Source organism: Corvus cornix, chromosome 27 (assembly GCF_000738735.6).
Source record: "Corvus cornix cornix isolate S_Up_H32 chromosome 27, ASM73873v5, whole genome shotgun sequence".
Lineage (NCBI taxonomy): Eukaryota > Metazoa > Chordata > Aves > Passeriformes > Corvidae > Corvus > Corvus cornix.
This window is the reverse complement of record NC_046355.1, coordinates 1,952,030-1,965,966: the sequence shown is the minus strand read 5'-3', so window position 1 is coordinate 1,965,966 and position 13,937 is coordinate 1,952,030. Positions and strand designations below refer to the sequence as shown.

The 13,937-nt window shown below is 53.1% G+C and overlaps 1 protein-coding gene across 1 annotated transcript; it reads right to left on the bottom strand.

Annotated features, from left to right (window-relative positions):
* Positions 1-10,284: 10,284 nt before the first annotated feature.
* On the bottom strand, positions 10,285-11,222 carry LOC120411344 (feather keratin 1-like). The gene is made up of 2 exons (XM_039565716.1): positions 11,114-11,222; positions 10,285-10,751 (listed from the first exon to the last, which is right to left on the bottom strand). The coding sequence occupies exon 2, from the start codon at positions 10,728-10,730 to the stop codon at positions 10,425-10,427; it is 306 nt and encodes a 101-aa protein (XP_039421650.1). The 5' UTR covers positions 10,731-10,751; positions 11,114-11,222; the 3' UTR covers positions 10,285-10,424.
* Between the last annotated feature and the right edge of the window lie 2,715 nt (positions 11,223-13,937).

Sequence of the window (13,937 nt, the reverse complement as noted above, 5' to 3'; positions counted from 1 at the left end):
AATTCTTACCAAGGGCTTTTGGAAAACCGTTTGGACACAGTTAATACTGGAGTCAAAATATATGCCGATGGAAGAATATTTTCGTGAATATTATTTAGTTACCGAGACTGTTGAGCAATGTCAGCTGTGTCCTGGCGAAGGGAAGCGTGGCGCAGGGACCGTGCGGCCCAGGCCACGTGCACCGAGCGCTCTGCGAGCAGCAGCGAGGCAGTTCCCGCGCGGGCGGAGCCACGCGAGCCGCAGTGTCGGTGGCGGAGAGAGGCGCGGCGGGAGCAGCGGGACCCGGCGGTGCCTGCCCGGTCCCGCACAGCGCGTGGTGGAGCGAGCCCCGTGAATGCCCGACCGAGAGGGGCGGCGCGCGGGCGGCGGCTGGCGGCGGTGGCGGTGGAGCGGAGCCGCGCCCAGCCGAAAGGCGCGCTGGAGCAGGGCGCGGGGGAGTCGTCGCTCGGGGCCCGGCCGAGACGTGGGTGCAGCGCCCGGCATCGGCAGCGAAGCTGCGACCAGGGAGGCGATGCACGGAGAACTGAGCGGCGGGCCCGGCCCGGCCCGCGCAGCCCCGAACGCGACCCCGGGAAGAGCGCGGGCACGAGCAGCCCCGACAATTCCAACACGGTAGCGACCGAAGGAGAGAGCAAAGATGCAGCGAGACAGAAAACAGCACCACTCGGAAAAAGGAGAAGATCATAGTAACTAAGACCTTAGGGATAGTAAAATGGTATAATGTTAAGCAAAATTATGGTTTTATAACAAGGTGTGACAACCAGCAAGACATATTCATGCATAGAACTGCTATTAAAAAGAATAACCCTGAAAAATGCATCCCAAGCTTGGGAGATGGAGAAGTCGTGGAATTCAAAATTGTTCTAGGGAGAAAAGGGTTACAAGCATCGCAGGTCACTGGGCCTGATGGTGTTCCTGTAAAAGGCAGTATATATGCAAAAAATCGTAGTCATGTTAGACAATATCTCCACTGTAAGCCCCCCTACAGTCTCCCTTTCCTAATCCCACCTTTCCCTTTTACCCTATGTCCTATTACCCCCAGTGTATTCCGAATCCATTTTTTCACCCATGGTTTCCCCACAAAACCATGCTTTTGCCAATTGTTTCCCCAAAATCCCTTTCCAATGCCGAGTGGGGGATGAAAAGGGGGAGGGAAGAAGTTAAACCCTCTCCTGCCTCAGTTTCCCCACAAAGCATGCTCAGAGAGTCCTGTCTCCCTTCTGTCAGCCCTAAGATGTTCCACAGAATCTGATTGGACATTTAAAGACTCAGGAGGGTGGCTTGTTTTGTCTTAAAACTGTTCTTGTTATGTTTATCCAGTTGTTTTCATTCTCCTTTTATTAAAATAAAACGGGTGAGGTGTTGGGGTCCCTCCCCTGCCGTGTAGCCCTGGGAGAGGGGCCCTGAGGGCACAGACACGGGGTTTCCCTGCCCCTGCTCAGCCTCGTTCCCATTGGTTGGTTTGTGTTCCCTGCGCGGGCAGAAGGACCCTTGGTCCCGTGACTGGAACAGTTCCTGGGCAGAGCTCCGGCCATGCGGCTGGAGAAATAAACATCTCTGAAACATCTAGCAAGAATCTGTCTGTCCATATATATTTCCTTTCCACGGGACTCCTGGTTTGATATATGCGTGTTGCAGGATCCCCACTGCAACACCCATGTCTTCCTTAAAGGTCTGCTCTCAGTCTTTTCTTCTCGCAGGCCGTTCTGATATTGTGGATTTCCTCAATGAGCTTTCCTGGGAGAGTTTCTGGATGGAGGGAGGCAGGGAGAGGCAGCGGGTGTGGGCTGAGAGTCTCAAAGAACTGTCCAGGGGCATCTGAGGGAGAGGAGCAGCTGAACGGCTGCAGGACACAGCTGGGCACAGTGACAAACATCCTCACAGAGTCCAGATTTGAAGTTGGCATTGTAGTAGCCAACCCTGTCACATGCTTCAGCCTCTGAAAAGCAGGGCCCACGTGAGGTGCTTCTGTGGTAACACCATCAAAACAGGAGGAAGTGCCAGGAGTGTTCCTGGACACCAAGGACTGTCATCAACATTGTGGGCTATCAGAGCACGACTGTCAACAGGATATTGATGGGAGCAAAGATCCCACTCTGCTCTGCACTCCCCAGATGGCATCAAGCATGCTGTGCTGCCTACTGGACTGTAACACAAAAATATCTCCAGCAAGGGAAGTGAAATACATGAAGATTAGGCAGGTTAGTGAGGGGGCTGAAACATTTACTTGTGGATGAGAGACTGAGGACACAGGCTGTGCTGACAACAGAGAAGAGAAGGAAGGCTTTGATGGGAGAACTAAAAGAATTCCTGGAGTATCTGAATGGTTGCTGAATGGCATCAGGTAATTCTTGGAGGTACAGAGAGGCAGAGGAATTTAGAAAGGTCACCTTAATATGAGTAATCAGTGCTGCGTTAGATAATGAATGCAATGTTGACGACCATGCCAATCCACTTCCAAACAACGCCCTCCCGGAACCACACAGCAACACCTCCCTCACTGGACATGCAGGGTGAGCATGTGCAGGGCAAAGGATGACACAGAGCATGGACTGGATGCCAGCAGAACTTTAATGAGTCAAAGATGGAAAGAAGTCATCTGAGTGGTAGATAGAGCATTGATGCTCTATCCAGGCTTGTTTGCCATCCTGTGTGTCCCTGGGTTCCTTCTCCAGGGCCATCGCCAGCAGCTTTAGCAGGGAGGCACCTCGTGCCACAGAGGCCACTGCCCAAGCCTGAGAGGCCAAAGCCCCCGGAGCTGATGGGCACTCCACCAGAGCTGAGGATGCTGCCAACAGCAGCCGAGGTGGAGGATCCCACCACGGCTGTTCTGTGGGAAGGAGCTGAGGATGGGCCCGGGCAGCGTCACCACCACAGGCGAGGGCTGGATGGCCACGGTGGAGTCCTGGCACTGCTGGACACAGGGCTCATTGCAGCTGTTGGCCAGCGGGGTGGGGCCGCTGGGCTGGCAGGGCCGGCCACGGGGTGAAGCAGGACATGTCTTGGGGCTGCAGGTGCACCTGGCAGAGATGGCAAGAAAAAGTCATGAGAGGGCATTTGAAAAGCAACCCGTCACCACACCATGCAGCTGCCTTGTTAAGGCAAGATGGAACAAGAGCTGGAGGTGCTGTACTGATGCCCACAGCTTCTCCTTCCATTTAGCCAAGAAGTTCCCTGCCAAGAGCAACCAAGCCCAGGGTAATCCCACCTATCCCATCACTCACTTCAGCCAAGTCCCAAACTCTTGCACACTTTCTGTTCCCACCCCTCTCCCCAGCATAGGCAGCCCCATGACCCAGCATAGAACAAAGGGGCAGGTATGTGCAGAAAGCAGAAGGGAGGAGAAGAGAAGGAGGGAGAGCAGAAAAGTCTTCAAGCTTACCTTGTTCCCAATGAGATGGAGACAAGAGACTGGATGTGAGAGTGAGGAGAAGGGCTGGCTTTTATACTTCTCCTGCACCACCCCAGGTCCACAGTCACTGCACAAGTAAATTTCCAACAGACTCATCTCCAAAGCAAAATATCCTCCCTAAAACCACAAGCTGTGCTTTTGTTTCTGTCAGCGCTGCCGTTTCATTTCCTCATTGCTGACATTCCTGCTCTGCCTTGCAGGATCCTTCCAAGGATCCACAAGGAGAAGATACCCCATGCACTGTCACGTCAGTGAGCGCAGAAGTACAGGAGGGGTCCCGTGCAGGGAGGAGATGTTGGCTTGGCACAGTGAAGTGCTGTTTGTAACTGCAGTGGATGAGCTCCAAGTCAAGGATCGCCTGGGAAAAGTCAACCCATACAAGCAGAAGCTGGAAGGGAAGGGCTGCACAGGCCTCATCTACCTGGCCTGAGGCTTGTCTCAGGCTGTGGTGGGGGGCTCTCCTGAATGCTTTACAGAGTTAAAGAAAGGTTTGCAGAAAACATCTCCCCACCATCTGGGACACATCCCTGGGCTTCACGTGACATGACTTCTCCTGGCATTAGTGCTTCCTCATGCTTCCTTTCCCCTGACCTAAAGGCTGCCTCAGCCTGGAGCACAAACCATCACCAGTGGGGAAGCTGGAAACTTGCACAACTCCCCAGTGACTGAGCTGGAAGGACCCTGTGGTACCACATGCCTGGGGATGCTCAAGCAGGGGACGTGCTCAGAAGGGCCCTGGGTACAAACCCAGCTCTCAAACCACATCAAGCAGGGCTGTACTTCCCTGCCCTGCAGACATGGAGGCAGCTGGAGAGCATCCAGCAGGGCAAGGGAATGCCTTCAGTAGGCAAAATTTCCAGGGAGAGACTCACCCTATCCATGGAGTCATGCTCCAAGTTTGGGTTGACCGTGTGTCCGTCTTTTGGTGACGTTCTGCATGCAGGCCCATGACCCACACACAGCTGAATTGGCCTCCAGCAAGGGCAGCTCCATCCATGCCTTGGGAAAACCATCTTCAGTCTTTGGGCTGTTCCTTGTAAAGAGCTCCAGGCAGCTCAAACAGACATTGCCCTCAGCATGAACTTGTTACCATCCCTCCCACAGCTCAGGGGGTGTTGGGGTTCCTCCCTCCTGCCATGGGGTCCGGGGAGAAGGGGCCCCGGGGTAGAGGCACCGGGTTTCTCCACTCTCTGGTCAACCTCGTTCCCCATTGGGTGTTTTGTGTTCCTCTGCCCAGGAAGGACCCTGCTGGTTCCGTGATTGTTACAGTTCTTCGGCAGTCGCCGGCCATGTGGCTGGAAAATAAACATCTCTGAAAAACATCTATCAAGAATCGGTCCTTATATTTTTCCACGGGTCTCGCTGTCTTATGCAGGTTGCAAAATTCCCCACTGCAACAATGGTGGGCAGAACAATCCCCTGGAGACAGCGCCTGAGGAATAACTGAAATTCTGAAGGTCCCTGAAAATTCATGTGAAAAAGGACACTCTGGATCTCTCTCTTCTTGCCTTGCTTTGGCTGTTCTCTCTGGACTATGGAGGAATTGTGGGAAGTGTGGCTGTCTAAGCCACAGAAAGAAATGTATCTAGAAGTTAAAGGAATCCTGGCACAGCAAAACAGGAAACTTGCTCAGGGAGATCTAGAACATTTTTTTGACTGGCTTTTCAAAAATTTCTTTTGTATTTCTCGAGACTTACTTTTTGATATTAATCCTCCTGGAATTGGTAACTTGTATTTTTGGTCCGAGATCTTGGGTGAGATATTGGCTCAATGAAAACATGGACTAGTGATAGAACTTCTCCATGCATCTCCTGTAATCAGTGAAGCTCTTCAGGCGCGTGTGCATGGTCCCATTACCTCAGTGGCAGAAGATGACCATCATCACATGGCTGGGACAGTGCGGTGGCCATCCCAGGAGCACGTGACTGCAGCCACAGGGTGTCCCCTGCCCGTGCCGGCAGAGGTGCCCATGCTGGATGCGCCCGGCATCCTCGGGAGCCCGCGCCTTATCGCGGACCCCATCCCTGTCTCGGGGTCCCCTGCCATGCGACTGCGAGTGAGGGAGCGACGCCGCAGGCGCCGCGGGTTCCGTGGGCCACGTGCAGCAGAGAGGCGGCTCCTGCGAGCAGCCAGGAACCGGGCTCAGCTTGAGAACCCGCTCCGAGCACACGGCTCAGAGAGCTTCGTAGAGAGAGAAGCGGCGGTTTCCACAGCAACACGAGAAGCCGCGCAGCGCAGCACCGAGCCGAAGCGGCGCCTCTCGGAGGGCGTGGAGCAGCAGCAACGCTGGGGCCCGACCGAGGCGTTGGAGTCGGCGAAGCAGTGGCCTCGCAGGACCAGCAGCCACAACACAGATGCAAGCACGTAATAGGAGAAGTTCTAGCAACAAGAATCAGGAATTGTGAAGTGGTACAATGTCAAAAACAACTGTGGTTTTATAATGAGATGTGACAACCAGGAAGATGTATTCATCCCTAGAAGTGCCATTAAAAGGAATAACCTTGAAAAATACCTCCAAAGTGTAGGAGATGGAGAAGCTGTACAATTTGATGTTGTGCAAGGAAGAAAAGGCCCACAGGTGGCCCACGTGACAGGGCCTGGTGGTATTCCAGTCAAAGGCAGCCATTATGGTCAAAATTATAAACAATATCCATCGCAGCAACTTCCCTACCTGCAGCCTACTTTCCCCTTTTACCCTCTACCCAATATGAACCCTTTCCTAAGTTAACCCCATCTGCAATTTATCCCTAATCCATTTTTCACCCCATGGCTTCCCTATACAATTCCCTTTCCCTACAACACCTCTCCGATGCCGAGGGGTGGATGAAAAAGGGGAGGGAAGAAATTAATTATTTTTGATTAGAGTTCCAACAGGTAGAAATGGGAGAAACCCTCTCCTGCCTCAGTTTCCCCACAAAGCGTGCTCAGAGTGTCCTGTCTCCTTTCTGCCAGCCTTAAGATGTTCCAGAGAAAAAATCCATTTGGACATTTAGAGACTCAGGAGGGTGGCTTGTTTTCTTTTGAAATTGTTATCTTATGTTTTTCCAGTTGTTTCCAATGTTAAGTTTTAAATCTCTTTTAGTTAAAACAAAAGGGTGAAGTGTTGGGGTTCCTCCCCCCTGCCATGGGGTCCTGGGAGAGGGGTCCCAGGGTGGAGGCACCGGGTTTCCCCACTCCCTGGCCAACCTTTTTCCCCATTGATTGTTTTGTGTTCCCGTGCGCAGGGAAGGAACCTCTGGTCCCATGATTGCTACAGTGCCTCGGCAGCCGCCGGCCCCAGTTGGGGCTGGAAAATAAACATCTCTAAAACTAAAGACCAAGAATCGGTCCATATTTCTTTTCCACGGGCCTCGCTGTCTTATACATGTTGCAGTAATCCCCGCTGCAACAAGGGGGCTTTCAGGACAAGCAGCTTCTTTTGGAAAAGTATCCTCGGCTAGTATGGGGCCAAAGTGTGTGGCCAAAGTGTATGTTGATCTGAGGAAAATGGGAAGAACAAGGTATTTACTCAACCTCCACACACCCCTACAACAGTGAGAAGGGACCCAGCTCCAGAGGGCATCTCAAGGAATCCTGGCGTCCAGGAGAGCAAAGTTATCTTCCCTCACAACTGCTGATGGCACACACTGGGAGTCCCACAAGGCAGCCACGAGAGGGGACAACCTTGCCAAACAAACTGTCACATAAGGAGAAGACAGGCTTGGTGGGAGGGTATGTCCAGCTGCCTGCAAAGAAGGTAGAAAACAACCACACCGTATTTCCCCAGATAGGTGTCAACTGTCTGCATAGACCCCTCCAGCACATGCAACTCATCTTCTGCACGTGCTGATGTGTCACTGCCCAGAAAATCCTTGGGCCTTTCATCTCAGTGCTTGAAAGAATCCTTGGAGGCCTATTGGTCACGTCAGAAAGGAGGGAATGAAAATGGCAGCGTTGATGGAAACAAAAGCACAAGCTGTGGCATTAGGGAGGATATTTTGCTGGGGAGGCGAGTCTGTAGGAAAATTACTGCTCTTGCGCAGTGACTGTGGGCCTGGGGCGGTGCAGGAGCAGTATAAAAGCAGGACCTTCTCTTCATTCTCTCATCCACTCTTTACGGTTCCATCTCACTGGGAACAAGGTGAGTTTGGAAGACTTTTCTCTTATCCTCCTCCTTATCCTCCTTTTCCTTCTCCTGTGGGCTGTCTCAGCACATACATCTCTCTGTCATATTCTGGGGCCATGAGAATGCACGGATAGGAAAGGAACAAGACACTGGGGAAAGGAAAAAGTTCAGGCTTCAGAGAGACTTGTCTGGAGCCATGAGCTACGTGGGGTCATCCCTGGGACTTCAATTCCTGCTGAGTTCTTCTGAGGGAAAGGAGATGCTTGTGGGCTACTAGTGGAGTCCTTTAGGGAAGAGAAAAAGGGTATCCCTCACGTGGGGGGTGACAGGTTGCTCTTGAAACACCCCTCATGGTCTGCTCCTCTCTGCTCTCTGTTCCAGGTGCACCTGCAGCCCCAAGACATGTCCTGCTTCACCCCGTGCCGGCCCTGCCAGCCCAGCGGCCCCACCCCGCTGGCCAGCAGCTGCAATGAGCCCTCTGTCCAGAAGACCCCGGACTCCACCGTGGCCATCCAGCCCTCGCCCGTGGTGGTGACCCTGCCCGGGCCCATCCTCAGCTCCTTCCCACAGAACACCGCCGTGGGATCCTCCACCTCGGCTGCTGTTGGCAGCATCCTCAGCTCTCAGGGAGTGCCCATCAGCTCCGGGGGCTTTGGCCTCTCAGGCTTGGGCAGTGGCCTCTGTGGCACGAGGTGCTTCCCCTGCTAAAGCTGCTCCCTGCACTGGAGCCTCCACCTGGATTCCCCTCTTTTCCCTCTTTTGACTCATTAAATTCTGCTGCATCCCAGCCCATGCCTTTGTGTCATCCTTTGCCCTGCAGAGCCTCTCCCAAGGCAGAGAGGCTGCCCTGGGGTGTTTCTGGGAGGGGGTTGTTGGGGCTTGTTTTGCACTGGTTGTCATCACAGGCTGGCATTGGCTGTGCTCAGTGTGCACTGAGCGACCCTTTGGGTTCTGAATTTTTGAGCCTCTTTAGGTCAGGATAGAACTTCCCCACATTGTCCAGGAACAAACATTCACTTTGTTTGCACTTCTTTTCCTTTTCCTCCCCACACTGTGACACGAGTAGTCAGCAGTGAGTGTGTTACTGACCAGACAGAGGTTCTGGATTCCCTTCAGACTCCAGCAGATCCCATCCTAACACAGGATGTTCTCAAAGGGAGGGACACAGTGCAGTGGGCTGCCTTCTCACAGCCCCCTGTTATCATGGCATCATAGAATGGGTTTGGTTGGAAGAGACCGTTGAGGTTTATCCAGTCCAGCCCTGCTGCCGTGGACACGGATATCTGTCACTGCATCCCATAAGGTTTGAGCAAATGTGACCGTGAACCCTTCCCAAGATGGGACACGCCCTCATTCTCTAGGCAGCATTTCCCAGTGTCCTACCACTCTCACCATAGTAAAATTCTTCCTCATGTCCCATCTGTATTTATCCTAGTTCAGTTTAAAACTGTTGCTCCTTGTCCAATCAGTGCAGGCCTTGAGAAAACGCCTCTCTCCAACCTCCTCATTCATGCCCTTTACATATTGAAAGGCTGCAATGAGCTGTCCCCAGAGCCTGCTCTTCCCCTGCCTCAGAAACCTCCACTCCCCCCAGCCTTTCTCCAGAGCAGGGGCAATGCATCCGTGTGATCATTTTGCAGCCCTTGTCTGGAGCTGCTCTCACAGCTCCGTGTCTACTTTGAATTGAGGACTCCAGACTGGATTCAGGGCTCCAGCTGAGGTCTAAGCAGAGCAGATAAGAAGGGGAGAATCCCCTGCCTTGACCTGCTGGCTATGGTTCTGTTTGTGCAGCCCCGGACCTGCTGGAATTTCTCAGCTGCAAAGGCACATTGCTGGCTCATGTCCAGTTTTCAATCTCCAGTGTCCCCATGTCTTCCTTAAAGGTCTGCTCTCAGTCTTTTCTTCTCGCAGGCCATTCTGATATTGTGGATTTCCTCAATGCAACTTTCCTGGGAGAGTTTCTGGATGGAGGGAGGCAGGGAGAGGCAGCGGGTGTGGGCTGAGAGTCTCAAAGAACTGTCCAGGGGCATCTGAGGGAGAGGAGCAGCTGAACGGCTGCAGGACACAGCTGGGCACAGTGACAAACATCCTCACAGAGTCCAGATTTGAAGTTGGCATTGTAGTAGCCAACCCTGTCACATGCTTCAGCCTCTGAAAAGCAGGGCCCACGTGAGGTGCTTCTGTGGTAACACCATCAAAACAGGAGGAAGTGCCAGGAGTGTTCCTGGACACCAAGGACTGTCATCAACATTGTGGGCTATCAGAGCACGACTGTCAACAGGATATTGATGGGAGCAAAGATCCCACTCTGCTCTGCACTCCCCAGATGGCATCAAGCATGCTGTGCTGCCTACTGGACTGTAACACAAAAATATCTCCAGCAAGGGAAGTGAAATACATGAAGATTAGGCAGGTTAGTGAGGGGGCTGAAACATTTACTTGTGGATGAGAGACTGAGGACACAGGCTGTGCTGACAACAGAGAAGAGAAGGAAGGCTTTGATGGGAGAACTAAAAGAATTCCTGGAGTATCTGAATGGTTGCTGAATGGCATCAGGTAATTCTTGGAGGTACAGAGAGGCAGAGGAATTTAGAAAGGTCACCTTAATATGAGTAATCAGTGCTGCGTTAGAATAATGAATGCAATGTTGACGACCATGGCAATGCCACTTCCAACAACGCCCTCCCGGAACCACACAGCAACACCTCCCTCACTGGACATGCAGGGTGAGCATGTGCAGGGCAAAGGATGACACAGAGGCATGGACTGGGATGCAGCAGAACTTTAATGAGTCAAAAGATGGGAAAGAAGTCATCTGAGTGGTAGATAGAGCATTGATGCTCTATCCCAGGCTTGTGCCATCCTGTGTGTCCCTGGGTTCCTTCTCCAGGGCCATCGCCAGCAGCTTTAGCAGGGGAGGCACCTCGTGCCACAGAGGCCACTGCCCAAGCCTGAGAGGCCAAAGCCCCCGGAGCTGATGGGCACTCCACCAGAGCTGAGGATGCTGCCAACAGCAGCCGAGGTGGAGGATCCCACGGCGGTGTTCTGTGGGAAGGAGCTGAGGATGGGCCCGGGCAGCGTCACCACCACAGGCGAGGGCTGGATGGCCACGGTGGAGTCCTGGCACTGCTGGACACAGGGCTCATTGCAGCTGTTGGCCAGCGGGGTGGGGCCGCTGGGCTGGCAGGGCCGGCACGGGGTGAAGCAGGACATGTCTTGGGGCTGCAGGTGCACCTGGCAGAGATGGCAAGAAAAAGTCATGAGAGGCATTTGAAAAGCAACCCGTCACCACACCATGCAGCTGCCTTGTTAAGGCAAGATGGGAACAAGAGCTGGAGGTGCTGTACTGATGCCCACAGGCTTCTCCTTCCATTTAGCCAAGAAGTTCCCTGCCAAGAGCAACCAAGCCCAGGGTAATCCCACCTATCCCATCGCTCACTTCAGCCAAGTCCCAAACTCTTGCACACTTTCTGTTCCCACTCCTCTCCCAGCATAGGCAGCCCCATGACCCAGCATAGAACAAAGGGGCAGGTATGTGCAGAAAGCAGAAGGGAGGAGAAGAGAAGGAGGGAGAGCAGAAAAGTCTTCAAGCTTACCTTGTTCCCAATGAGATGGAGACAAGAGGACTGGATGTGAGAGTGAGGAGAAGGGCTGGCTTTTATACTTCTCCTGCACCACCCCAGGTCCACAGTCACTGCACAAGTAAATTTCCAACAGACTCATCTCCAAAGCAAAATATCCTCCCTAAAACCACAAGCTGTGCTTTTGTTTCTGTCAGCGCTGCCGTTTCATTTCCTCATTGCTGACATTCCTGCTCTGCCTTGCAGGATCCTTCCAAGGATCCACAAGGAGAAGATACCCCATGCACTGTCACGTCAGTGAGCGCAGAAGTACAGGAGGGGTCCCGTGCAGGGAGGAGATGTTGGCTTGGCACAGTGAAGTGCTGTTTGTAACTGCAGTGGATGAGCTCCAAGTCAAGGATCGCCTGGGAAAAGTCAACCCATACAAGCAGAAGCTGGAAGGGAAGGGCTGCACAGGCCTCATCTACCTGGCCTGAGGCTTGTCTCAGGCTGTGGTGGGGGGCTCTCCTGAATGCTTTACAGAGTTAAAGAAAGGTTTGCAGAAAACATCTCCCCACCATCTGGGACACATCCCTGGGCTTCACGTGACATGACTTCTCCTGGCATTAGTGCTTCCTCATGCTTCCTTTCCCCTGACCTAAAGGCTGCCTCAGCCTGGAGCACAAACCATCACCAGTGGGGAAGCTGGAAACTTGCACAACTCCCCAGTGACTGAGCTGGAAGGACCCTGTGGTACCACATGCCTGGGGATGCTCAAGCAGGGGACGTGCTCAGAAGGGCCCTGGGTACAAACCCAGCTCTCAAACCACATCAAGCAGGGCTGTACTTCCCTGCCCTGCAGACATGGAGGCAGCTGGAGAGCATCCAGCAGGGCAAGGGAATGCCTTCAGTAGGCAAAATTTCCAGGGAGAGACTCACCCTATCCATGGAGTCATGCTCCAAGTTTGGGTTGACCGTGTGTCCGTCTTTTGGTGACGTGCTGCATGCAGGCCCATGACCCACACGCAGCTGAATTGGCCTCCAGCAAGGGCAGCTCCATCCATGCCTTGGGAAAACCATCTTCAGTCTTTGGGCTGTTCCTTGTAAAGAGCTCCAGGCAGCTCAAACAGACATTGCCCTCAGCATGAACTTGTTACCATCCCTCCCACAGCTCAGGGGGTGTTGGGGTTCCTCCCTCCTGCCATGGGGTCCGGGGAGAAGGGGCCCCGGGGTAGAGGCACCGGGTTTCTCCACTCTCTGGTCAACCTCGTTCCCCATTGGGTGTTTTGTGTTCCTCTGCCCAGGAAGGACCCTGCTGGTTCCGTGATTGTTACAGTTCTTCGGCAGTCGCCGGCCATGTGGCTGGAAAATAAACATCTCTGAAAAACATCTATCAAGAATCGGTCCTTATATTTTTCCACGGGTCTCGCTGTCTTATGCAGGTTGCAAAATTCCCCACTGCAACAATGGTGGGGCAGAACAATCCCTGGAGACAGCGCCTGAGGAATAACTGAAATTCTGAAGGTCCCTGAAAATTCATGTGAAAAGGACACTCTGGATCTCTCTCTTCTTGCCTTGCTTTGGCTGTTCTCTCTGGACTATGGAGGAATTGTGGGAAGTGTGGCTGTCTAAGCCACAGAAAGAAATGTATCTAGAAGTTAAAGGAATCCTGGCACAGCAAAACAGGAAACTTGCTCAGGGAGATCTAGAACATTTTTTTGACTGGCTTTTCAAAAATTTCTTTTGTATTTCTCGAGACTTACTTTTTGATATTAATCCTCCTGGAATTGGTAACTTGTATTTTTGGTCCGAGATCTTGGGTGAGATATTGGCTCAATGAAAACATGGACTAGTGATAGAACTTCTCCATGCATCTCCTGTAATCAGTGAAGCTCTTCAGGCGCGTGTGCATGGTCCCATTACCTCAGTGGCAGAAGATGACCATCATCACATGGCTGGGACAGTGCGGTGGCCATCCCAGGAGCGCGTGACTGCAGCCACAGGGTGTCCCCTGCCCGTGCCGGCAGAGGTGCCCATGCTGGATGCGCCCGGCATCCTCGGGAGCCCGCGCCTTATCGCGGACCCCATCCCTGTCTCGGGGTCCCCTGCCATGCGACTGCGAGTGAGGGAGCGACGCCGCAGGCGCCGCGGGTTCCGTGGGCCACGTGCAGCAGAGAGGCGGCTCCTGCGAGCAGCCAGGAACCGGGCTCAGCGTGGGAACCCGCTCCGAGCACACGGCTCGGAGAGCTTCGTAGAGAGAGAAGCGGCGGTTTCCACAGCGACACGAGAAGCCGCGCAGCGCAGCACCGAGCCGAAGCGGCGCCTCTCGGAGGGCGCGGAGCAGCAGCAACGCTGGGGCCCAACCGAGGCGTTGGAGTCGGCGAAGCAGTGGCCTCGCAGGACCAGCAGCCACAACACAGATGCAAGCACGTAATAGGAGAAGTTCTAGCAACAAGAATCAGGAATTGTGAAGTGGTACAATGTCAAAAACAGCTGTGGTTTTATAATGAGATGTGACAACCAGGAAGATGTATTCATCCCTAGAAGTGCCATTAAAAGGAATAACCTTGAAAATACCTCCAAAGTGTAGGAGATGGAGAAGCTGTACAATTTGATGTTGTGCAAGGAAGAAAAGGCCCACAGGTGGCCCACGTGACAGGGCCTGGTGGTATTCCAGTCAAAGGCAGCCATTATGGTCAAAATTATAAACAATATCCATCGCAGCAACTTCCCTACCTGCAGCCTACTTTCCCCTTTTACCCTCTACCCAATATGAACCCTTTCCTAAGTTAACCCCATCTGCAATTTATCCCTAATCCATTTTTCACCCCATGGCTTCCCTATACAATTCCCTTTCCCT

Coding starts and splice junctions, on each gene's coding strand:
- LOC120411344 (XM_039565716.1), bottom strand. CDS start 10,730: ATGTCCTGCTTCACCCCGTGCCGGCCCTGCCAGCCCAGCGGCCCCACC.